Source organism: Ochotona princeps, chromosome 2, assembly GCF_030435755.1.
Source record: "Ochotona princeps isolate mOchPri1 chromosome 2, mOchPri1.hap1, whole genome shotgun sequence".
Classification (NCBI taxonomy): domain Eukaryota; kingdom Metazoa; phylum Chordata; class Mammalia; order Lagomorpha; family Ochotonidae; genus Ochotona; species Ochotona princeps.
In genome coordinates this window covers 53,296,653-53,322,109 of record NC_080833.1, presented here as the reverse complement: position 1 = coordinate 53,322,109, position 25,457 = coordinate 53,296,653, and the positions used below count along the sequence as shown (strand labels likewise).

Below are 25,457 nucleotides of genomic sequence, written 5' to 3'. Positions count from 1 at the left end.
AGCGGAAAGCACAGCCCAGAACCTTCGTGTGTTTTGTGAAGGCAAGGAGCCTTAGGACTGGCTGTGCTGGGTGAGTCTGGCAGGCTGTTCAGGTGGTCCTTATTTGCTCTCTTCCTGGCTTAGAGTGATTTAGGGCACTGGGATGGTGTTCTGGCCAGCAGGAGCCTGATGAAAGCAGGTGAGTTAGGGCCTAGATTCAGGATTGGTAGGTTTGTCTATCGCAAGCACGCACAGGGCAAGCATTCGACCTGGTGCTTAAGATGCCCACATTCCATATTCAAGTACTTGAGTCCAAAATCTGCCTCTGTTCTTTATCCCAGTTTCCTGCTCATTGGCAGAGCCTGGGTGGCAACGAGTGATGACACCCATGTGGGAGAACCGGATTGACTTCCCAGTTCCTGTCATCAGAGCTGCCCAGTCCTGGCTGTTGTAGGCACTTGGGGAGTGAATCAGTGAATGGGACTTCTGTCTATCTCCCAAAGAACAAACAAAAAGCATGCTCACAAGCAAGATGTCCACAGTCTCTGGGAATGAGCTGATCTTGGAGGAGCAGCCCCTCTCCAGGTGCCCAAGGCCACAGAGCACCATAAATTAGATAAACATAATTAACATAGGTACAGATTTAAGACTGTACATCAGACACTTTCTGTTTCATTCTGTGCTCTTTCCTTACCTGGAACTCCATTCTTTCATGTTATTTGTGCAACTAGCTCTCAATCTTTAGAACCTAAATTTCTAAGAAGGTATCTCATTTAACTGAAAAGTGAGTTACAGAGATGGGGTTTGGAGGAGAGAGGTAGCGAGAGAAAGAGGGAAAGAGAGATATATTCATGTTCATTCCTCCAAATGACTGCAACAGCAGGAACTGGGCCAGGTTGAAGCCAGGAGTCAGGAGCTGCATCAGCTTTCCCACATGTGTGGCAGACTCAAGCACTTGAGCCATCTTCTGCTCTTCCCAGGTGCATTAGCAGGGAGCTGGATGGGAAGCGGAGTAGTCAGGACTGAAATATTGCTCATATAGGATGCTGGCATTGCAGGAAGTGGCTTCACCTGCTATAACACAATGGCGCCCCTTAGATCCTAACGTGAAGGTCATTTATCAGAGAGGCTATGTGAAAGCAGGGTATTAGATTTACTGACCACCAATGAAAGAAAAACACCGGCCAAAAGCAAACAAGCCTTTATTAGGTGGAGAGAAGTCCACTCCTGGGCCTTTCCCCACACAGTGGAGGAATGAGCAGAAGAGGGCAGAGCTGCAAGCAGGAAAGAGTGGGCTGGGTAGTGAGAGCAAAGCTTTTATACCCCTTCTGATGTGGGTACTGGCAAATGCCCTGCTTGGGCCCTAATAAGGTAAGAAATGTTGCCTCAAGTCCATCACTGGTCTGTCCGTGGCCTTGGCTGCCTTTGGGGCATGCCAGATCTCTGGCTGAGGTCACTGTGGTGTCCACCCACTCTCTGTAACTGTGGTCACCATCACAGGGCTTGTCCTTTTTACCCATCACTGTACCCCCAGTGCTTGCATTGTGTCTGGCATGTGGTAGAAGTTCAATGAGTATCCTTTTGGTGCTAGAGAGAATCTAACACAAGCGCTAAACTGCAAATCACAGATTCTTTTGGAAAATTACAAGTCTATTTCCCAAAGAGTTAAAGCTGTGCCTTTCAGATTCTTGGATGGCTATGATTCAGTGTTTCTGTTTTCTTGCAATTGGCCCTATCAGCTTCTTTAGGATTATACAACTGTGTAAAGCACAAGCCTAGAAGAGTTTTAAATTAGCAATTAAATCTATCAATTAAAGCCTGATCTTGTCATTTGAAAATAGTACATGCCACACCATTCTGAGCCTTATAAAACTCCCTTTTAAGTTTATTGGCCAGTCAACTTCTTGAAGATTTCACATTGTTATTTTAGTAATGCTGTTAATGCAAGTGGTTTTTCAGCTTTGAAATGTATGTTCCCATTTCCAGAATAAGATTTTGGAGTTGTTGGAAACTTTAAAAATTTGACCTGCTTTTATCATTTTATAAACACTCCAAATGTTTGTGTGACTTTATTTATATACCATCCATATTTTCCCCCATGGCCTTGGGAGAAAAGATTCAATTATAGTGACTTTGCATTTTCCCTAACTCGTCACAATGATCTGGCCACATGGATGCTCTGGAATGTATCTGAAGAAAGGAGTGATAAGTTGTGGAAAATATCATTTGATTACATTGATATATTGACGTACATTATTTCCCTTGGATGAGACACTTTTCAAATTTTCCAGGGAAGGATTTTGTCCCGTAAACAAATAAGGGATAATTTCCAGCTATACCTCGCCTTTGTTTGCAAATGAATTTGAGTGCCAATGAAATGTCAATGGACTTCACCAAAATATGGCATTTCCCAGGCTATTTTTCTAAAGGAGGTGCTTAGAAATGTTCTCTTCACTAATCCAGATACATTCCCCATAATTTTTAAATAGGAAGGTAACACAAGTCGGGGTAAAGACATAGTAACACATCATTCCTTCTTGAATCTTATCAGTCAGCACGCTTATGTCAAGCTCTGGCCACAAGCCCAGAACTGAGCTAGGTGATGGAAACCCGAGCTGAGAAATTCAGTCCTAGTCCCATGGATGAGTATCATTCTGAGGCTCTCTTCGTGAGCTATACTTCCTTCCCTGTGCTCCCAAAGATCACTGTATGAATAGACCTCTTTGTTTCAAGAAACCCAAGCCCTGGGAATCCAGCCACATCTTGTTGCTATCTATTCTTTCACTTTGTGCAATGGCAACCTTTTTTTTTTTTTAAATCTATGAAGATGATGTTTTTCTGCTCCTTAGTCTACAGGTAGAAAATATGATTAGCATCAGCTCTGGTGTTTAAATCTTTTCCATTCAAAAGATAGTTGATTTGAGAAGTCTTTCTATTTCCAATTTGACACAAAATGTGATGTGAGGCCCAGCATTGTGGCGTACCAGGTTAAGATGCTGCCTGCAATGCTGGCATCCCACATAGGTGCCAGTTTGAGTCCAGCTGCTCCACTATCAATCCTGTTCTCTGCAAATGAGACTTCTAAGGCAGCTGAGGACGCCTCAGGTCTTGGGTCCCTGTACCCACGTGGAAGACTTGCTTGGTTTCAGACTGGCCCAGCCCTGGCTGTTGCAGCCATTTGGGGAGTGAACCAATGGAAGATCTTTCTCTCTCTTCTCCCTCCCCGCTAACTCTGTCTTTCAAAAAAACCATAATGAATCGTTTTTTTTTTTTGATTTAATGTGTTTGGTCTAGAATTATTCAGATGCTCATCTGTGGATGAAGTGACCATAGTCCAGGCAAGAGGATCACTTTGTACCCTCGTGGATCCTTGACTTATCTCCATGAACTCATGTCTGGAAGATGGGTAACCCAGCGTGTTAAAATATGTATAACCTTTAAAATACTTGTGGAAAAAGGGAATTTTTCCATGAGCTTTTTGGGTTACTCTTGTAACATTGCAAAAATAAACCTTTCATCTCTTTTTTAAAGAAAGTAATTAGCATCAGGGGCTTATGTTGTGACATAGTGGGTAAAGCCGCTGCCTGTGATGCTGGCATACCATATGGGTACCAGCTCTGGCCTTTGTGGACACTGGGGAGTGAACCAATGGACGGAAGTCTCTCATTCTCACCTATCTTCTCTTATCTCTCTATAAACTGACTTTCAAATAATCTTTTTAAAAGAATATTTCCTTAGTCCTGATGACAGCTCTTATTAAAGAAGGAGGAGGAGGAGGAGAATAAAGTAGTAATAGTTGTCAAAAGTTTTAAACTTGGGGTCTGGAATTTGATTGGGCGAGTCAAGCCAACACCTGCAGCTTTGGAATCCCATACAGGCACCGATTTGAGTCCCGAATGCTCCACTTCTGATCTGCTAGCACATATATGACCAATATGAATAAATCAATAAGTTAATGAATGGTAAAGCAAACAAATGATTCAACTGATCAATTGCTTACCTTCTTGCTAAGCACAGGAAATTGTTTCCTTTTTTTTTTTTTCAAAATTTTCTTATATTTCTCTAGTGTTCTGGAGAAAATACAATGGGCTCATTCATGAATATTTTTAATTTGCTTATGAAGTAAACATCTATGCCAGCCATTTTGATAGCTGCTGGATGCTCATTTTTCAGTGACTCTTGCACATTACACCTGGATTTCTAAGAACTTGGGGTCCTGAAAGTTGACAATAGACTCTATAGTCAAACCTCTTCAGAGAAATAGAACTATTAGGATAGCTTTCTGTGTATGTTGACAGATATTTATAATAAAGAATTGGCTTACAAGATTATGGATGTTGACAACTCCCCAAATCTCCAGGATGAGTTGGCAAACTGGAGATCCAGGAAAGTCAATGGTTTTATTCTAGACTTACAAGTCCAAAGATCTGAAAATCATTAAAGCTGGTGGTATAGTTCTGGGACAAAGGCCAGGTTGTTCAAGGCCTTGGAGTGTCAATGTTTCAGGTGGAATCTGAAGGCAAGAAAAGAAACCAGAATCCCAGGCAGCCAGCTGTGAGGCGGGAAGAATTCTTTCTCTCTCAAGGGAGAATAAATCTTTTTGTTCCATGCAGACACTTGGAGAGCAATTGGCTTTACTCAATCCATCAATTTAAATATGAATCAGGTCCAGAAATAGTCTCATAGAAAAATCAGAATAATCTTCGACCAGATACCAGAGTGTCCTATGGTCTAGCTGAGTTGACATACTGAAGGCTGCTTCCCACATAATATTTAATAAGAACATTTCAAAGCAAATGTTCTGCTTTTCTGTGACACAAACCTGGCAGGACATACGGCAATAATAAGTGAAATTGACTGACCTTGTTTAGTTGGGAAATTTACTTATTTATCTTAAAGACGTATTTAATTATTGGAAAGACAGAGTTACAAATAGAGAGAGACAGAGACAGACAGACACACGCACACAAAGAGTGAGAGAATGAAAGCCCTGGGTAGCTACAATGGCTAGAGCTGATTCATTTATTTTAACTGGAAAGGCAGATTTACAGAGAGGGGGAGAGACAGTGAGAAAGATCTCCCATATGCTGGTTTACTTCCCAAATGGCCACAACAACCAGAGCTGAGCTGATCCAAAACCAGGAGCCAAGAACTTCGTCTGGGTCTCTCACATGGGTACAGGGTCCCAAAAATTTGAGCCATCCTCTGCTGTTTTCCCAGACCATACGCAGGGAGGTGGATGGGAAGTGGAGCAGCTAGGTCATAACTGGCATGCATAGCAGACATTGAATTACCTGCTATGCCACATACCGGCCCCAAGACTGCATCTTTCCACCCACTGATTTACTCCCCAAAATGGCCATGACAGCCAGGGTTGGACCAGGCAGGCAGAAGCAACGAGCCAGGAACCATGAGCTTCTTTAGGGTCTCCAATATGAATACAGGGGCGCATAGCCTTGGGCCATCCTCCACTGCTTTCCCAGGCCATTGCCAGGGAGCTGAATTGGAAGAGGAACATCTGGGACTCAAATCAATGCCCATATGGGATGCCAGCATTGCAGGCAGTGTCTTCACATCCAACACCATGCTACAGTGCCAGCCCCATTTGGGAGATTTATTGTTCACGCCTGGTTGCTAAGTTATTAATTCCCTTATCCAAGAAATAATTGTTGAATCTGTCCTATGTAAGTTCTAGCAGGCACTTGACATCATGGTAGCTAGAGTAGGATGAAGAGGAGTATGGGTAGAAACAGTGCATAAAGATGGGCATTTAAGGGTCAAGAGACCTGGATTTGAATTCTAATTCTACCATCATTTAGCTTTGTGGTATTGAAGAAAACAATGTCAACAGAGATGTTCAACTGTGACAGGCATCTTTTCTCCCAAGTGTACACCCTATTTGCTTGGTTTCTTTGTCCTTTCCAACTTTTCCATAATTAAAAGGCTGAAATGGTATCCTTTTCCCATTTGTCTATTCTGCTTCCCATCTATGTAAGTTGATCCCAGAGCACTAAACATCTGCTGATCGGCTACCACAGTGAATGGTTCTCTACACCTCTCCCATGTCTCCTTGACGCGGGTAGACTACATGGCAACCATAACTCATTTCCACGCATGAAACTCCTGCCAAACGCTCACATTTTACATATATTCCTCTCTTCTTCAAACGATGTCACTGTGCGCGACCATGACTCCCTGACTATCCTCCCACAGAGCCCTGGCTGACCAGTGATCACCCGTAGGAAGGCAGAGATAGGAACTAAAGGATGAGCATGTGTGATGAAGCATTATTTAATCTGACCAAAATGAATCTTTCAAACCTTGAATCGTGTTAGACACAACATCAGAAACTCAATATTGTTGTTTATTTTTTGATGCTTAATTTCCATGTGTAGAAATGCAGACCACAACTGTCCAATTAAAAAAAATTATGTATTTATGTTTGAAAGGCAGATTTAGACAGAAGGAGAGATAGAAACTTTTTCCATCCACTGGTTCACTCCCCAAATAGCCACAACAACCAGAGCTGAGCTGATCTGAAGCCAGGAGCCAGGATCTAGGAGCTTCTTCCAAATCTCCCAACTGGGGGCAGGGTCCCAAGGCTGTGTTGCTTTATCAGGCCATGAGTAGGGAGCTGGAAGGGAAGTGGAACAGCTGGCATTTCTAAGATCTCCTGGCATTTGCCAGGTGGAGGATTAGCCAATGGAGCCATTGTGCCAGGCCCACAACTGTTCAATTTTAACAAAGGGTTTTGCTCCCATGATCCACATCTTTCCATCATCCCAGGACCCTACACCCATCAGTCATCCATTTTCAGAAGAAAGCAAGACTCGGATTATCTTTACCTCTTCTAGGACTTCATCTCCATGAACCCATTTGGAGGGTACTTTTTTGTGTCTAGCTTCTTTTGCTTAGCATCATGTCTGAGATTTAGCCAGGATTTTGTACATGAGTAGTCTTGCTATGAAACGGTATTTTATTATTAGGCATAAAGTTCAAGTTATTTCAATGCAAACCATATTTGATTACATTTTAACTTTCAAAACTCTGAAACCCATACGGAATTCTAACATTTTTTGCTTACTGTGGGTCCTACCTACCTCATCTAAAGACATTAAAGATACTTACTGGGGTCTATTGGTATTTTTCTTCTTATGGCAGAGTTGCATAGAGGTAAGGAGAGATGGAGATATTGCATGTGCTGGTTCACTTCCCAATTGGCTAAAATGACTGTGCTGGGTCAGGTTAAAGTCAGAAACTTGAACTCGACCTGAGTCTCCCATATCAGTGGTAAGAAAGTGGACCATCACCTGCTGCTTTCCCAGGTTCATTACTGAGCCTGGATTAGAAGTGGAGTAGCACAGGGATTCCAACTGGCATTCATATGGGATGTTAACATTGTAGATCGTAGCTTAACTTGCTAACACCATCAGCACTGGTACAGATATTTATAGTGGATCTAAGTGTATGTGTCTTTAGAACACATGAACATAGGATTTGTTCTATGTCCCTATGTAGATATCAAAATGTGTGGATGCTCATGTTCTCTGTACAAATAGGTCCAGTGGGTCCCTGGGTCCACCTCTGCGGGGGTACTGTGTCCATGAATTCTGGGGGTAGGGGATCTGGCAAGACCTGGGTCACCTGGCCCAGGTCCTTGGACCTGCGTAGCGGGAGTTGGGTCCATGAGCCTCAGGTGCAGGGGTTTTGGCAGGGCCCTGGTCACCTTGTCATGGGTCCTTGGGTCTGCTTGAGGGTGGGTGCTGGGTTCTTTAGCCCCAGGGGTGGGGACCCCTATGGATCCTGATTAGGTGGCCCTTGATGCCAGTGCTAACAGGGGAGGCTCACTGGCTGCCAAGGGGCATGCTTGTGGAGACTTGATGTGTGGGCTTGCAGCGGTCTGGCCATGGCATATGTGGGGGCATGTGGGAACCTGGAGTCTCATGTGCAGGATTGGTGGTCTGACTGTGGAATGCATGTGTCAGAGCTGGGCCTCCTCAATGGAAAAGATGAATCAGTGGATGGCTGACCCAGATGATATGGCAGCAAACTGGGAACTGCAGAGGGCATCTGGCACCGCAGCAGAGGAAGGAGGGCAGAACAAATTGGACAAGTACCTCAGCCAAATGATGACAGCAAATATCAGAGTGAATGGAGAAATAAGTTTGACTATGTCAACGAATGGCCATTGGAATGGGTTCCTCATCTTTGAATCGTTGAGACTGACATTTCAAAAATAGCAAAACCACTGCCATACTGAAGACCCTGCATTGATATTGGGTGGCCATTCCCCACCCCTGGGTACTGGGGCAATTGGGAGGCTGGGTATGGCTTCTCCTGTTATGTTCCCCCCTGCTTCCCCCAGATACAGGAAGAAATAGAAAATTTGGTAACAATGACAACGCCCACTTTTTCCTAACCCTTGATCCTTCCCACCCTGATCAACTATGCAAACATGGAAATCCAGAGGCAGAAGAGGATTCAGAGATGGCTGAACCTGCAATTTATGATGAGCTGTTCTGCCATTCTTTGTCCATGAGCTTTGTCCTAAAGCTACTGACATTAATAAAAGCAAAATGGCAGCCAACTGGGAAGGACATTACCTTCTGACGTCTTCACATTTATTGGGAAACAGGAAGTCTCTCCTTAAAGCCAAAGTCCTTTTGGTCAGACTGAACCAAATGAGATTACATGTCGTCCCCTATTAGGAAGAAATCTTTTTAAAAAAGATTTAATTTTTATTGGAAAGTCAGAAGGAGAGACAAAGATCTTTCATCTGCTGGTTTATTCCCTAAGTGGCTGTAAAAGCCACAGCTGAGCTGATCTGAAGCCAGGAGCTTCCTCTAGGACTCTCATGTGGGTGTAACGTCCCAAGGCCTTGGGCTATCCTTTCTGCTCTCCAAAAGCAGAGAGCTGGATGGGTAGCAGAGCATCCGGGACATGAACTGGCACTTGCAGGCATAGGATCAGGCGGTTGAGCCATCGTGTCAGCCCCTCAAGAATGCTTTACAGTCATAGCTTTGTATGAGCTTTTGAATAAATTAGTAGGAGAGGTTTTTTATGCTTGTCATAGGGCTAACAAGAAATCCAGCCCTAAGACTGAAGTGGGCCAGTGGATCACATGACTACCTGACAGTGGAGGAAGAGATAAACCCCAGGGAGTCAACACTGATCCACATATATCTTTACATTAACAAAGCGAAGGCTTTGTATGTTTAATTTGTTTTGTAGATCTAGCTCCAGACACAGTGCCTTACTGGTGGGAGGGGTCAACGAATATTTATTGAATGAAGAAATGGAGAGAATTGAGGAACCTGTTTGGAGGCCAATGATTCTGTTGAAGTGTATAGGTTTGCAAACTAGTCAGGTACAAAAGAAAGGGGACAAGTTAAACAGAGCTGCTGTTTGGGGGGTCTGCATCACAAATGGGGGTGCAGGTCCTGCCCACTGTGCTTCTCATCTACGTTCCTGGCAATGCATACTTAGGAGCAAGGGATGATGGTTCAGGCTCCTGCCACCTACATGGGAGACCCAGATGGAGTGGAGGGTTCCAGCTTCAGTGTGGCTTTGATCCTGCTTATGGCAGGCAGTAGGGGAATGAATCAGCAGATAGAAGAGCGCTCTCTGCTTTCCAACAGGTGAAGCTAACTAATAAAATTTCGAAAAAGGAATTCATGAATGCAACTGATCCTGTTTAATCAAAGAATCTGAACTCTGCAGCTAGCAGGATGTGAATGAGAGAGAAGAATGCTAAGTGTTTTGAGCCAGGACTCAGAACCCGAATCTCTGCTTTCCTTCGAGGGCTCAGTTCCATCAACCAGTGAGAGGAGTGACAACGGTGCTGAGGTCAAAGTTTAGAATGCCTTCCTTCCCTGAAGGCCCACTATGACAGTGGGAAGTACTGTCCAGCAGATGGTGAAAGATGGATTCTCAAGGGAGGAGATCAGCTATCAGGATGCCTTGCAGTTGTCCAAGAATAATCCTAATAAATTCTTACCTCCCCCCAATATTTAACTTCTTTAAGAATTTAAATGAAATCAATATTTTTCCATTAGGGAGAGGGAGCAATAATGAATGAAAAAAATGAGAGAGAAGCAAGAGTCTAGTGAGCAACTTGAATAATGAGAGATTACGGGAAAACAGAAAAATCTCAAAACCTCAATTGTATCTGTTACATAGTTACAAATGGTAGAACTAAACACCATCTTTTAAGATTCTAGCTGAAAAAAGAACTTTTAACATGGCATTTAATCTCAGCTAGGAAAATCACGTCCCTTGTTCTGAAACACAGCAGCCTCGACACAGCTGAGCCTGGATTGGTTATGTTTTCAGACAGTAATTATCTGATCTGATACACATTATCACAGCAGTGTGTTGCCATGGGAAACTGGGCTTAACTGACCTCCCAGCGCCTCTTTCTTTGTGCCCATGGTCACTCTGCTAGGCAGAATATACCTAGGTAAATCTGATGTTTTTCAAAGGACTATTGTGCCTAGGTTTAGTCTGAATATTCAGATTAAATCAACAAGTAGAAGAATGAAAAATACCGTGCTCTGTCAAATTCCTAAGATAATCTGAAAAGCAGCTTCACACATACCATGAGGACGAGTAAAAGCATGAGCCCTGTTTTGAGTGACACGTAGGGAAATTCCTTTTCTGGCTCCACAAAGGGATCTGGAATAACTTCAGCTTTGGATCCCTACTGCAGCTCTGTGATAAGCAGTGTTGGTTGTGTCAGAAAGTCTTGGTGAACAGGAAGGCATCCACTAAATCTCTGTTAGCATTTCAGCTAGACTGAAGTTCAGGATCAGATATATATAAAAATAATATTTTATTGGACCGTCACATATACAGAGAGACAGAGACAATCTTCTGTCCGATGATCCACTCCCCAAGTGGCCACACCAGCTGGAGCTGAGCTGATCTGAAGCCAGGAGCCCAGATCCTCTTCCGGGTCTCCCTTGCAGATGCAGGATCCCAAGGCTATGGGCCGTCCTCAACTGCTTTCTCAGGCCACAAGCAGGGAGTTGGATGGGGAGCGGGGTTGTTGGGATTAGAACTGGTGCCCATATGGGATCCTAGCACATGCAAGACTTCAGCTGCTAGGCTACTGCACTGGGCCCGGGATCATAGTTTTATCACAAAAGATGATTTTTTAAAATTATGTTTGAATAGGCTACACATACAAGGATTCTTCAAAACCTGTGGCAAATGGCGATAAAAAGAATTTTATTTGGTGCAAACAATTTTTAGATCATGGAGACAAAGGGTTTTTTGGAAGTTTCACACAAACATACTAGGAAAAACCTGCATGGATTAAAAAAATTATTTTGTGGGCCCGGCGGCGTGGTCTAGTGGCTAAAGTCCTCGCCTTGAAAGCCCCGGGATCCCATATGGGCGCCGGTTCTAATCCCGGATGCTCCACTTCCCATCCAGCTCCCTGCTTGTGGCCTGGGAAAACAGTTGAGGACGGCCCAATGCTTTGGGACACTGCACCCGCATAGGAGACCTGGAGGAGGTTCCAGGTTCCCGGCATCGGATCGGCGCGCATCGGCCCGTTGCGGCTCACTTGGGGAGTGAATCATCGGACGGAAGATCTTCCTCTCTGTCTCTCCTCCTCTGTGTATATCTGGCTGTAATAAAATGAATAAATCTTTAAAAAAAAAAAAAAAAATTATTTTGTACCTAAATAAATCCACTATTTATCTTATTTGTTGAAGCATCTTATTTACCTGAGTTGGATAGAGATAACACTGGTTCCTTCCTGGCCTCAGAGCCTCAGGGTATGCACTGGAAGGAAGCTGGAATGGGGGGAGGGACTGTGATGTGAACGCAGAGACTCCAGTCTGGAAGGGGAGCATGAGAACCTGTGTCTACCAGTAGATGCAACACCCACACTACAGCTTTTTAAAAAATTTCAGTTCCCATGAACTTTGAAAAGTATCCCTGTCATTTCATTTTTTCTTTTTTACAATAAAGATTTATTTTTATTGGAAAGGCATATTTACAGAAAGAAGATACAGAGAAAAAGATCTTCCATCCACTGGATCTTCACTCCCAAAGTGGCTGCAACGGTTGGAGCTGAGCTAATCTAAAGCCAGGAGCCAGGAATCACCCACATGGGTGCAGGGTCCCAAGGCTTTGGGCCGTTCTCGACTGCTTTCCCAGGCCACAAGCAGGGAGCTGGATGGGAAGTGGAGCTGCCAAAACTTGAACCAGTGCCCACGTGGGATCGCAGTGCATGCAAGGCGAGGATTTAGTCACGGAGCCATCGCATGAAGCCCTGGTATTTCATCCTTAAGCTTTGTTGATTCTTCTTGTGAACACACCAAGGTGCCTTTGCTACTCCCTTTTACCCAAAAGGCCAGTTTTGTAGCAGAGATTGTCAATTTGAACAAAAAGTAGGATTCCATGCAGAAGTTCACTTCTCTGGGAATAGGAGCCTCATTCACTCTCTCCAGCCATTAGACAATACCATTTATTATCAAGGATATAGACTGAGAATCTTGGGAAAGGAGGGGGAAACCTCTGCTTTCAAACATTAGCTTTGTGTTTCATCCCGTTATATCCTTGCATTGCTGTGCATGTCTGAGATGAGCAAGAAGCACCGAGGTCGACTGTCACACGGAGCGGAGGCCCACGCTCACTGATCTGCTGCTAGGTGGCAAAACGTACATTACTTTCCTTGAAACACACCAAGAGGCACATGAACAAACCACAGCAGTCAGCGAAACTGTCCATCGCACACAGTTTATTGAACTAGACTGCAGTTTTATACACAGTATGAAGGGGTTTCCTGATAGCACATGGATACTTTCTGTGCTGCTTAATAACCACATTTTTACATTATATTGTGATACCCTATCATTAAAACATTGTTCTGTGGGTTTTTTCCAACTACATATAAACAAAGATTTACCACACACACGGTGCAAGAATGTCTTTATAACATATTTGAATCACAAAATGTGAATCTAAAATACATCACTGTAATTATTAGCACACTACCGTAAAATCACAATACCCATGTCTAGTGGCCAGATTGGATGCAGCCCTATATGAATCACAAAGCAGTAGGTGGGTAACTTCTTAGGTGACTGGCAGCAGCTTTCAACTAAGACTTCAAGTGAAATCTTCAAGAACAAACTCTCACAATTTTAACAACTTCTTTGCTTCTGTGCTTAAGTCTCTGAGACACAATGAGACATGTAAGATTTCATAAAATCTCTAAAAATAAGGAGACTCAACCTACCTCTCCCTTAGTGGAGAAGCTGGAGTTGAATGAGTAGGTTTCGTGGAAACCTAAGAATAGCACTGTCAGGGGAATTGGAAAGAAATCAAACTTCTTAAAGTATCTTGGATTCCTCAGCTCCTTCTGGCCGTACACAGTGAAAGAATACTGCATTACAAATAAAGATGTGTTTCCATGAAAGGATGTAAACAAATTAGAGAGGAAGATTCTTCATTTTCCCATTCTGAGGGGTAGGGCAGCAGGCCGGTGATGTTAGGCAACAAAGCAGACGTCTTCATTGAAGAACCACTTCATGACACACACACACAACAGATCAGGATAATTGCTGAAAACTTCTCACTGATTTCCTTTCTCCCAAAGTTTGAGAATGTTTGAACATTCAATAAATAGTAGAAAAATAATCCTTTACGTAGAAATTTTGAGATGCATCACTTAGAGCGTCACGCACGTTTCCTACAGCCCCATGCTACCCAGGTCCTGCGGAGAGACGGTGCCATCTGGTCAGGTCATCTCCCGGCTCCGCTTGAGCAGACACTGCTCTTCCAGTTAAGCACAGCCGAGTGCCGAGTGTTCCTGGCTCCTTGGAACATTCCTGTGGCTCAGCTCGACTTCCAGGTTTGTCTGTCTGGGGGTTAGCCTTTCACTCCATTCCATTTGCCTTACGGCGGGTTCATTCATCAGGCTTTCCCTCTGTTCCAGGACCAACTTGGGTCTTCCCCCGTGACCTTGCTGTTGTCTCTCTTGCTTCTGAACATGTCATCAGGCAGGAAGTTTGAGTTCAACCACTCCGGGCAAAGCACGGACACACACAGGGAGTCTCTTGCTGTGAGTTAAATGCTGACCCTTTTTCTATCCAGGATGTCCTGGGATCCCTGGATCCCCGTCTCTTTCGGAGCGCGTGGGGATTGTTAGCATTCTGCATCGACAGTGTGTACTGTCACGGCTGCCTGTAAGTGGTGGCTGTGGTGAAGCGTGGGGTGGTGTGGGCGGTAGTGGTGGAACTTGTGACTCAGCAGGGCAGCAGTCTGAGGCGGGGTGTCCAGGTCCAAGTCCTCATCGTGGTTGCCCACGTCCACCCCGGCTGACAAGGGGTCACTGTTGCAGGGAGGGTTTTCACTGTCCTCCTGGGGGCTCATGGTGCTGTAACCTACAAAAAGGAACCAGACAAGTCACTGAGGAGAGAGGTTTCATTCCAGATTTCTCGGGCACTGGGAGGTAGGCACGTCACCACAGCACACAGATGCCAGTGTTGGCGAGACTGGATGCAGATGTCCAGGCAGCTAGAGTTAACTGGCTCTCCGTTTCCACTAAACAATAATCCTCACCTCAAATCTCTGAATCAATAAACCAAACAGCAAAGTCACCACATATCCACAGAACACCTGCTTCACAGCAGGCAATCTTGTCAGATAATTCTTGCATATCAGTGAGGCATGCATTTTAATACCCATTTTCTAGTGAAGGCAATGATGATCAGAGAGGCGAAGGAAATCTCCCAAAGTCCTGGTACCTAATGAAACATAAGTGCCACATGTATTCACAGCAACTGGCAGAAGAATCAGCTATTCCCTGTGTAAGCTGGCTCACTGTTGAAAGACAAATCTCTTTTGGTATTCTAAGTTAACACACATTTCAAAAGAAAATACCCTTGTTGATCAAAGGATTCCATTGCAAGAACCTTGGCATACTTTTAAATATTGCAAAAATTTCCTTGAAACATCCTGCGAAGTGACAGCTCATTACTATTTTCACCACTTCTACAGTCAGTATCAATCAGCCCTCACCCGTGGGTAGTGCTAGCTACATTTTTGGCTTCAAAATGGATGTGTGTGCACACAGCCAAGCAAGAGCAGCTTATTGAAAATGTATCCCCCGGGCAGAAAATGAGAAAGGCCATTCTTTGTCGTTGAGGAAACAGAACTCAACTGAAAGAATTTCCTAACAGCCCAAGTGAATATTATTGGGCACCTACTATGTACAAGTCACTGGTTGGAAGAGATATCAAGCTCAAAACCTAGTCTTGCACAAACTCAAAAGCTGGTGCTGAGAGATGAAATCAGACAGGCCTAGGTCATTCAGTTATTCACTTACTGAAGATCACTATGGGCTGGTGAGGGAGATGACGAAACATGAATGAGAGGTTTCTTTTGTTAATATGCTTAGAAGCGATAATGAAACATGCCCACAAGGTGCGCTTCTGCTCCTGAGCACCGTACCTGAAATCCAGAAGGAGAATAACTAACTGTGGCTGGAGGTATGAGGGAGCCTCACAGACAAACCCCTATTTTAGTTGTAAGTAAGTAGATGTGCTGAGCAGGCATGAGCTAAGGGGCCTCGAGCCATGCCACATCATTTGCTGGGCTGTTCAAGTGCTGGTAGGAGCTGGAGAACAGGGCATGTGGAAGGCAGGGAAGCAAAAGACCACGAGGCTGAGGCCCAAGAAGAGAGAATGGATAGACAACACATGACTGAGCAGGTTAAAAAAAACCAATGGCACGATCACGGCTATGTTCTGGTGGCAGTGAGGTGACTACTGTGCTAGCTGGGATGAGAGATGAAGGGAGGGGGACTGGACAGATGGGATGGCCATCTCAGGGCAGGAAGCAGGAGAAGCTGACCGAGTCCGATGAGGGCTAGCTAAAGGTAACTGTGACTTCAATCAGGATAAGACAGGCTGAGTTTTAGGTAGGAACATGAATTTTGTTTCCATAACATCTTCAACTTCAAAGTCTGTGGGTCATGCATGTGGAGCTCTCAGGAGCATCACCTGCAGTCAGTACACAGGAGGCAGGGTTCAATGCCAAGGGTGTCTGTTACTTAGTGCTTGCTGGGTTGAGGTGCCAGACTAGAGGCTCGACAGAAAGCAACAAGGGTAAGGTGAATTCTCAGCTCCCTGAAGTCCAAAGTCCAGAAGTTCGGGTAACACACAGAAGCCAAGAGAGGCTTGGGGAAAGGAATTCCACAACCACTGAACTTGGCCTAGACTCTTGAGGATACAGGCTCATGCAATGGTGCGGCAGCTTGAAAGGCTTTTGGGGGTGTGGGAAATTGGTGGCAAGGTTGGTCTGCACAGAGAAGCAGAATTGCACCTTGGCAGTTCAAAACTTTGAGCCAGAGTTTGTTCACTAATGGGTGACAGAGAGGAGGGAGTATGGCCCTCAGGGAGATGGCGATGACCTGAAATGGGGCAGAGGCAGTGCTGGGAAATGAAGCAAGCAGCTGGCTCCAGGACCCTGTTCAATGCGCAGTGCATTTGGCCTGTGGAAGACTCGGGAGTGGCGGGTAAGAGCAATGTTGCGAGGGTCAGAGACGGGGGGACATGGTGACGCCCTCACCTGAGACTCAGCAGCCAGGGGCCAAAGGACATGCCTTGAGCTCTCAGCTTTGGCACTGTCGGGTCTTGAATGTGGGGCAGGAGACAAGCTTCTCAGGCCTCAGGGACAAAGTGCTGTGTGTATTCAAAGCACCTCATGCTATGTGTGTAAATGACAAATGTGAACTTTCGAGCAAAATCTCAGTGCGCATGTCAAAGATCGGGCACCTCCTATCTGCTGATCTCCAAGCACTGTCAATGGCCATTCACTTTTACACTCCTGGCGCACGACCAGCAGTGGTCCTTGGTTCACTCCTCCTTTCTGTGACTCTGCTTCGGCTTTGGCCTGAAGGTCTTCTCTGGGAAACCTTCCCAAGCACCAACCATACCAAGGGCATGGCAGGGGTGGGCATGTCTGCGGCCTTTGGCGCATGTCTTGCCCTTATTATTATTATTTTTTAACCATCAAATAAAAACATAGTGCCCATTATCTATCTCTTCTTGAATCACAAGGGATTTATTTCTCTGTATGTCTCACACAAAGAGGGCACTGGAAAAAAATCCTCCTATTAGGACCTTTCCCTTTAATTTCCTCCCTAGGATACTGCTCAATCCCCTGTCCATTTCTTCTTACACTTGCAAAGCTAAATTTCTTTATTATCCAAAGGCATGTATAGGAAAGTGTCTGTACACACAATGCTATGGGACAAACAGGCTTCAGGAAGGAAGCCAAGGTCCAGAAAGAGGAAAAGGGCCGGGAGTTCACGTTTGCTCCTGGGCATGTTCTCAGTGTGTGTGTTTATTTGATGGTTCCTAAGAAACCTCTCTCCATTGTAACTGATCTGAGTTCCCTCTGGGGAACTCACCGCACCATCTAGTGGCCACAGACAGTAACTGCAGGAGAACATAAGCAGACCTAGCAAAGGACTTGTGAACCATGTTTCAGCATGTTCCTTACCCGTATTTTGGAATTTGCCAAGAACTAGGGAACACTGCCCCCTTTCTTTCATTTCTTTTTGTTTTTTAAAATATTTACTTATTTGAAAGGCAGAGTTACACAGAGAGAGGAGAGAGAGAGAGGGAGGGATATTCCACCTTCTGGCTACAGTGGCCAGGCTGAAGCCAGGAACTTCTGGGTCTCCCATTCAGGTTCAGGCGCCCAAGCACTTGGGTCATCTGCCACCTTCAGCTGCTTTCCCAGGCACATTAGCAGGGAGCTAGACTGGAAGTGGATATGACCAGCACCCTAGGGGGATGCCAGCTTTGAAAGTAGTGGCTGAATTCACTGTGCCACAGCACTGCCCAGAAACCCTCATTTTCAAAGAAGGAATTTCACGCAATGTATCTGCATAATTTTCTAATGACATGTCCACCAAATACAAATTCACAAGGACCAAAGACAAGAGGATTTTGTGGAAAATGTAACTTAAAAAAAAGACAGCAGATGATTATTTCCAGAACAAAAGGAAAGTTCGGTACAGAGTTAAAGGCATACACAAACAGTAACTGTTTTGAACCTCCACCTGTAGGTCTTAACAATTTGCCAACAAAAAGGGCTGAGTAGTCTCATACCAATATAAAAATAATTCTATGTTCTCCTTGAGGGCCCTTGGCTCTAACATGGGAAAATAAAGATTAGTCTGTTTTGAAAAATAAAACTGCTGGCTATGTGCAAGACTTATAGATAAAAATGCAGTCTAATGTTTCTAAGTGTTGCTTGCCAACATTCAATTTTAATCCTAGGAGCGTCACAACTGCTAAGCACTTCATGCACTAGTCCATGGCTGTCACGGATTGGCACATCTTAGAATTCTTTCCTGGGTAGTGCACAACCACAGAACCACGATCCTCTCAGGTCAAGGCCCACGGCACATCTGTTATGGGGTGCAGCCAGTGATAGCCAGCACCCCTCATTGGTGCAATGGTGATTTCACAGCCTGAGGGGCCCAACAGAGCTCTGTCATCTGTTCCAGGCTTGGTTAAAGGCAAACTCTGCCTTCTTTTGGTTACTGTGGTAGCCATCCTTATTGTTTAGGAGTGGGGCTGCACCACCGCGGATTCTCTGAGGAGAGGCAAAGATGGCCCCTAACAGCTTGAAAAATGCCTGTCATGGGTCGGGCTTTGTTACAGGGCTGAGAGTACAGTGACAGCCAAACACGAGGCCACTGAAGGCAGTGGGGATTGGAATTTTCTTGGAGACTACGTAATTTGTCCTTGGAAGTCCTCTTAACAAAAGGAGAAAAAGTGCTCCAGGTCCCTCCCTCTTTTTGCAGGAATATCAGTGATCACCGTGTAAGGAATTGTGAAGAAATGTCCTGAGAACTTGGGAGAAAAGAAGGTGCAGAAGCTGAAGCTTTGAGTGGTTCAGTATGTTACATGGGGCCACACAGCAGGTGGATGGTAGAGCCAGAACAGGAAGTCAGGCTCTTTGATTCTAGAACCTGCAGCAGGAACCACTGGCCTCTGCCACTTTATAACCAAATTGGTTATAAAGGGCCGGTTATTTCTTCAGTTTTTCTCTAAAACTTCAGCTTCAGCAGGAAGGAGCCATAAACTGTGACACAGCTGCCTTCTTATCTGTCCTGAGAGTTACAGACTACACACAGAAGACAATTCATGTACCTCTGCATAATGAGGACGAGTCAATGAGTAAAATAACTGAGCATCGAATAACCCTGGATGGCCCACAGATCCTGAAGAACAGTTAAATAATTACCAAGAAGACCAAGAAGAGAAGAGTCTGTTAGAAGCAAAGTGCATGGAGAGGCAGAAATTTGGCACACTGGTGGAAGACTCCGCTTTTGATATTCCTTCCACATCAGAGTCTTGGAGAAAATGACTGCTGTCCATACAGGCAATATAAATTTCAAATGGGACCCCAAAAGTCTAGAGATCAGGACTCTGGCAGTTGAAAGACTGTTAGAGCCCCTTGTTACACAGGTTACAACCCTGGTAAACACAAACAGTAAAGGACCCTCTAATAAAAAGAGAGGTCGTTCTAAGAAGGCTCATGTTTTGGCGGCATCTGTTGAACAAGCAACTGAGAATTTTTTGGAAAAGGGAGATAAAATTGCAAAGGAGAGTCAGTTTCTCAAGGAGGAGCTTGTGGCTGCTGTAGAGGATGTTCGGAAACAAGGTGACAGCATCTCCTAACGTAATGGTCCTTGGACACCGCAGGGTAAGCGCACGAAAAATTTAGAGTATAGGAGCCATGGGATTCACTTAAAATTCATTCAGTTCATTTTACCACTCAAAAATTCAGCTTCCCAGTATAAGGTGTGACCTCTTGGATGTCTGTATCCAGAGATGGTGTAACGGATCAAACTTGTTTAAACTGTTGGGATAAAGCCTTAATCATATATATGTGCACGTGTATTTCAAAACTAGTATTTTAATAGCCAGAGAATCTTATGCTGACTTTATAAGACGGTTGACGGATTGCATAGAAAAACAGGTCAGGTATACTATAGAAGCTCAGGCTGAAATTCACTGCTTTACATAGAACCTAACAATTAGGAAAAAGGGTCAGCTTTTCTAATAAACACTGAAATCTGTGAATACTCTGTCTAAATAGTTATGCATAACTAACTGGCCTTAAAATGTTTGTATTATTCCACTTTTGCTCATACTGATTGATATTGTGCATATTTCAGAATCCAGCAACTACTTGTGAGACTGCATACCATGTGGGGGCATAGCCATCGGTATGCTCATGAGATGGATCCATGAACTAGATGAGATAGGAAGAGACTTCCAAACCCCAGAAAGGCAGGGCCTACGCCCCTAACCAGCAGGAAGCAGCTACAGAAGATATGATTCTGCGTCCCTCAGCAACCCTTAGAATTAAGGGGTTGGGAAGTCTCTAAGGAAGAATGTAAGATAAGCAGCTAGTTCAGAGTGATTAGCTTGGAAGTCACTCCCTCAGCTTGCAGTGGACACTGACGGGACCCCCCACCCATGTGTACCAGCCCGGAGACATCGTGTGGGTTACAAGACACCACCCACAAACCCTGGAACCTCACTGGAAAGGATCTTAACTGGTGATCCTGAACACTCTAATGGCCGTAAAGGTAGCTGGAATCAACCCTGAGAATCATCATTCCCAGCGAAAAAAGGCCACATCTGACCCGGAAGAAAAATGGACTGTTCAACAAACTGGAGTACCCTTAAAAATAAGACTCTGTGGTTCTGTCATAATGCTTATGAATGGGAACTCTTGGATACAGGCATTAGGAATTTAAACTCCAGGACCCTGCCAATTTCTGGACAACACGTGACTGAGTCAATGATTTGACTCAGGTGTTAGGAGTGGGGAATGTTATAGGGTGCAGCCAGTGATAGCCAGCACCCATTGACAGTGGGCAAAGGAAATTTGGCTGTGTCTCCCAACCTCTGTCCTGAAGATGGGTCTTAACAGCAATGGAATGTTAATTCCATCCTCAACCACTTCCCCCACATCCTAAATTAGCCAGGATATTGGAAGTCCAATTAGTCTAGGTGTTTTAGCTACAAGCCCAGTTCCTGTTCCTGCCATCCCAACGAGCACTAATCAATTCCTTAGCCCACAACACTTAGGTATTTGCTCCTGCCCACCTGTGACTCACCTATCAACTGAGAGGGGACGGTATTGTGTTGTGTGCAACCACTCCCCTCACAAGCCCCTTTAAAAGGCCCATGAAGCAGGGGCTCTCACTCTCTTTCTGGCCAGGTGCTTCCATTACTCTGGCACCTCGACTCTTGGCTGACCCAGGACAGGTAATCCCCTGAGCATGGTCCCTGTGTGCTGCTTAGGTGGGACAATGGCTATAATAATGTTGTTTCTGGTCTGTGTACTATCTGGAGTTCCAGGAGGGGTGAGGCCTGGCAGTAGTAGAATGTGGGCAGAGAAGCCAGGGAAAGGTGAATGTCTGCAGCTTTGTGAGTGTGTCCAGGTTCTTTGTGAGTGTGTCCAGGTTCTTTGTTGCATGTCTCTTAGGATAACATATATAGTTGGGGAAGCTGGGACATAGGTTTTCAGCTTAATGGATGGACTTAAGGATGATGACCATTTGTTTCTTTTGGGATTATGACTGGTTGGTTTATGATTAGGTGGATTACTGTATGGACTTGTAATTTGCTATTGTGCTCTGCTGTCTTCAAGCTTGATTAATAAAGACTCCTTAATAAACCTTAGACATGTCTGGTGTGATCTCGCTCGCACCCTGCAACACATCACGCTGTCCCCATGGGCTCCTGTATAACGCACTTGCAGATAACAGTGCACTCTCTCCCTCTTTGTCCTACTCCTTTAAAGAAGCTGTCACATTGCACCTTTTATCAGCCTCATGAATACAGGCATTCATTTATGGTTTCCTCCCAGCTTATAAACTCCTTCAGGGCAAGATGCGCCTTGAAGAAGGTTAACCTTGAGCTCCAAGCCTATCAAGGGTCATTTCATTTAGTCCTCGCAATAACCTGACCAGGTAAGATATTTTCACCCTACCCCTAAGTAGCAGGACACAGAGCTTTCAAAGTGGCGCCACTAAGGTCACAACTGAAAAAAAAAAACGGAGGTGGGTGGGTGGAGGTGAGGTCAAGGTCACATCCACGGAGCAATTAGTTATTTCTGTATGTAATGTTCACGCACAGGGACAGGAACCCGATGCCACGGCCTTCAGTGACCCATACCCTAGGCTCAGGGATATGACGGTGAGCAGCTAAAGCCTACTGATTTTATGAAGTGGCAAGTCAGTGCCTTTTATTTCTTCTGCCATTGCATTCCGTCTGCATGAAAAACTATTTTTCTGATTCCTTTGGGGATAACAGGGAGCCAATTACTGTGGAAAATGAAAGAAACAGATCCCTTCGCTGGCTGCCTTGGTTTGCAGATACTGCTGCTGCACCTGCCTTTTATCTGGGCTGTTGCTTCATTTGTCATTTGCCTTAGACAATGGGAGAGGCCAACGGGACATTGTAAACAGCACCCAGAATTCCAATTCGCTATGGATGCAATTTTCCTGTGGGAAGAGAGGGAGAGAGTGAGGGAGAGAGAGAGAGAAAAGGATTTGCTATTTATGCTGAATAAGAAATTCTTTCCTGTTGAACTTTAGCAGCCTCAGACCTGTTTTATTATTCCAAGGAGAAGGCACAGAGCTGCCTGGCAGCAGGAATTTATGCAGGTTCAAAGCCAGAAAGCCGAAGAAACTGAAAAATTCAAGCTCTGCTTTAGCTTGCTATAGAAATGCAAGGTTCTGTTTTGTCGGTGGGGACAATGTCATTGAAAGCCCAAATTAACAGTCTCTGATTTACAGAGCACCTGCTTCTCCAGTTTCCCAAAGGGAGCAGGGATTCCTGGCAGCAGTGCAGAAGGCAACACTGGCTGCTTGGTTAGCACAGGTGTGCAGCACACTGCTTGAAGACTTTCACAACCCCCAGGATAGGTGTGCAAAAAGCTGAGTCACATAGGCTTAAATATATTATTTATGCACTTGGGGCGTGGGGAGAAAGACCAGATTCTGGGAAGGAAACAAAGATTTGGGCCCGGCGCAATGGCGCAGTGGTTAGGGTCCTTGCCTTGCACACGCCTGGATCCCATACGATCGCCTATTCTAATCCCGGCAGCTCCACTTGCCATCCGGCTCCCTGCTTGTGGCCTGGGAAAGCAGTCAAGGACGGCCCAAACCCTTGGGACCCTGCACCCACGTGGGAGACCTGGAGGAGCTCCTGGCTCCTGGCTCCGGATAGGCTCAGCTTCTGCCATTGCGGTCACTTGGGGGTGAACCATCGGATGGAGGATCTTCCTCTATTTCTCCTCTTCTCTGTAGATCTGCTTTTCCAACAAAAATAAATAAATCTTTTTTTTTGAAAGATTTATAGGATACCCTTCAGCTAACCTAAAAAATAATAAGATTTTAGGCCTGACCCTTCCTGAGGTGTTTCATCAACTTTTTTTTTAAAAAGATTCATTTATTTTTGCTGGAAAGGCAAACATACAGAGAAGAGGAGAAACAGAGAGGAAGATCTTCCGTCCGATGATTCACTTCCCAAGTGACTGCAAAGGCCGGTGTTGTGCCGATCCGAAGCCAGGAACTAGGAACCTCCTCCTCCGGGTCTCCCACACGGGTACAGGGTCCCAAGGCTTTGGGCTGTCCTCGACTGCTTTCCCAGGCCACAAGCAGGTAGCTGGTTCATCAACTTCTTTTTAAGATTCATTTTCCTGGGCCTGGCACAGTAGCCTAGCAGCTAAAGTCCTTGCCTTGCACCCGCCGGAAACCCATATGGGTACAGGTTCTAATCTTGGCAGCCCCGCTTCCCATCCACCTCCCTGCTTGTGGCCTGGGAAAGCAGAAGACAGCCCAAAGCCTTGGGACTCTGCACCTGCAAGGGAGACCTGGAAGAGACTCCTGGCTTCTGATTGGCTCAGCTCTGACCGTTGTGGCCACTTGGGGAGTGAATCATTCATTGGATGGAAGATCTTCCTCTTTGTTTCTCCTCTCTGTGTATCTCCCTTTCCAATAAAAATAAACAAAATCTTAGAAAAATTATCTATTAGAGTTACAGAGAAAAAGGGAGAGATTTTGTTCTCATCTGCTGGTTTACTTCCCAAATGACTGTGACAGCTGGGGCTAGGCCACACTGAAGGTGGGAGTCCAGAAGAAGCAGCACCCAGGTCTCCCACCTAAAGGGCAAAGGCCAAACAATACACCATCTCACATTAGCAGGAGCTGGTACTCTAACTGGGACTCATATGGGATGTTGTTGGCACAGGCGGCAGCTCAACCTGCTTGCCTCAACTTCTTGGAGCCTCCCTCACATGCATGAATCTCAAAATTCTTTCGCACCAGAATAAACTTATAATTCCATTTTTCTACTAAGTTTTAAATCACTATTGCCTAACACCATACTTTGGTGCGCAATAGTCCTTTCGCCTCTTAGAACCTTTGTTCTTTTGTTCCACCATTACTGGGCCCTTAGAGCACAGTTGCTTCTTTGGTAAAGCCTTCTCCAAGCCTTCAGGACAAGGGTTAGGTTCACAGCCAGGGAAGGCTGGGGACAGCACAGGTTCTTGTCACATCCCACGAGTGTGTACCTGGGACAGCACTCCAGGTGGGAGGACCTAGAAGGATGCTAATTTTTCTGAGAGTCAAGTGAGTGGTCAGCAAGCTCTGTTTAGACAAAAAGAATTCTTTCCTTTTTTTGATGAAAACCATCTTTTCAAAAATTTTTTTGTAGTTTTATCTGAATGGCAGAAAGACAGAAAGAGACTTTTCAACTACTGGTTCACCTCCCAGATACATGTAACATCTGGAGCTGGGGAGCCTGGAATTGAGTGCAGGTTTCACACATGGGTGGCAGGAACCCCTTTACTTGGGGCATACCTGCTGCTTTTCAGTCTGTACATTAGCAGAAGTTGCAACTGGAAGTAAAGCTGGGAGTCAAGCCCAGGTACTCCATATGGGCACCCTAAGTAATGTCTTAACCACTACCCAAACACCTGCCCCCAAATGATTTTTTTATGTAGAGCAATTTGGTCACCTGGCTAAGCTGGGAAAGCTGAGATGTAAGTGAACATGCCTCAGGCTTGTAGAAAACAACATCACATTGTGGGATGTCTCAGGGGGAAACCATGTCAAAATCCTTCGCTCTGGCACGGGACAGGCAAGAGAGAGGTGGTTAGGGCATCCCACATGGAGCCCACCTCATGTCAGCAGACCCAGACACCTGGACCTGACTTACCGTGATCACTCTCTGTTCCGGACCGACCCCAGTAGCGGCGCCTCCTTTCTGGGCTGTGCGCATGCCGCTCGATGACAGCCGCGATGAAGCGTGTGTTGCTGACTGTGGGAGGCCAAGGACATGAAGGTCACCCGATTGCTGCTATCCTCGCAGTTTTAAGAAGCACTGCCTTAGGAAGGTTTACTCATGGGGGAGTGC

General features: G+C 45.2%; 1 protein-coding gene across 1 annotated transcript in view; it reads right to left on the bottom strand.

The window, feature by feature from the left end:
• Positions 1–13,876: 13,876 nt before the first annotated feature.
• The window catches only part of CACHD1 (cache domain containing 1), a 214,850-nt gene continuing 203,269 nt past the window's right edge, over positions 13,877–25,457 (bottom strand). Inside the window, exons 26-27 of the mRNA XM_058657546.1 lie at positions 25,260–25,361; positions 13,877–14,378 (exon numbers count right to left, since the gene is read on the bottom strand). Of these exons, the coding sequence (XP_058513529.1) occupies positions 14,140–14,378; positions 25,260–25,361 (341 nt within the window). The 3' untranslated portion in view covers positions 13,877–14,139. The remainder of the gene's footprint in view (positions 14,379–25,259; positions 25,362–25,457) is intronic.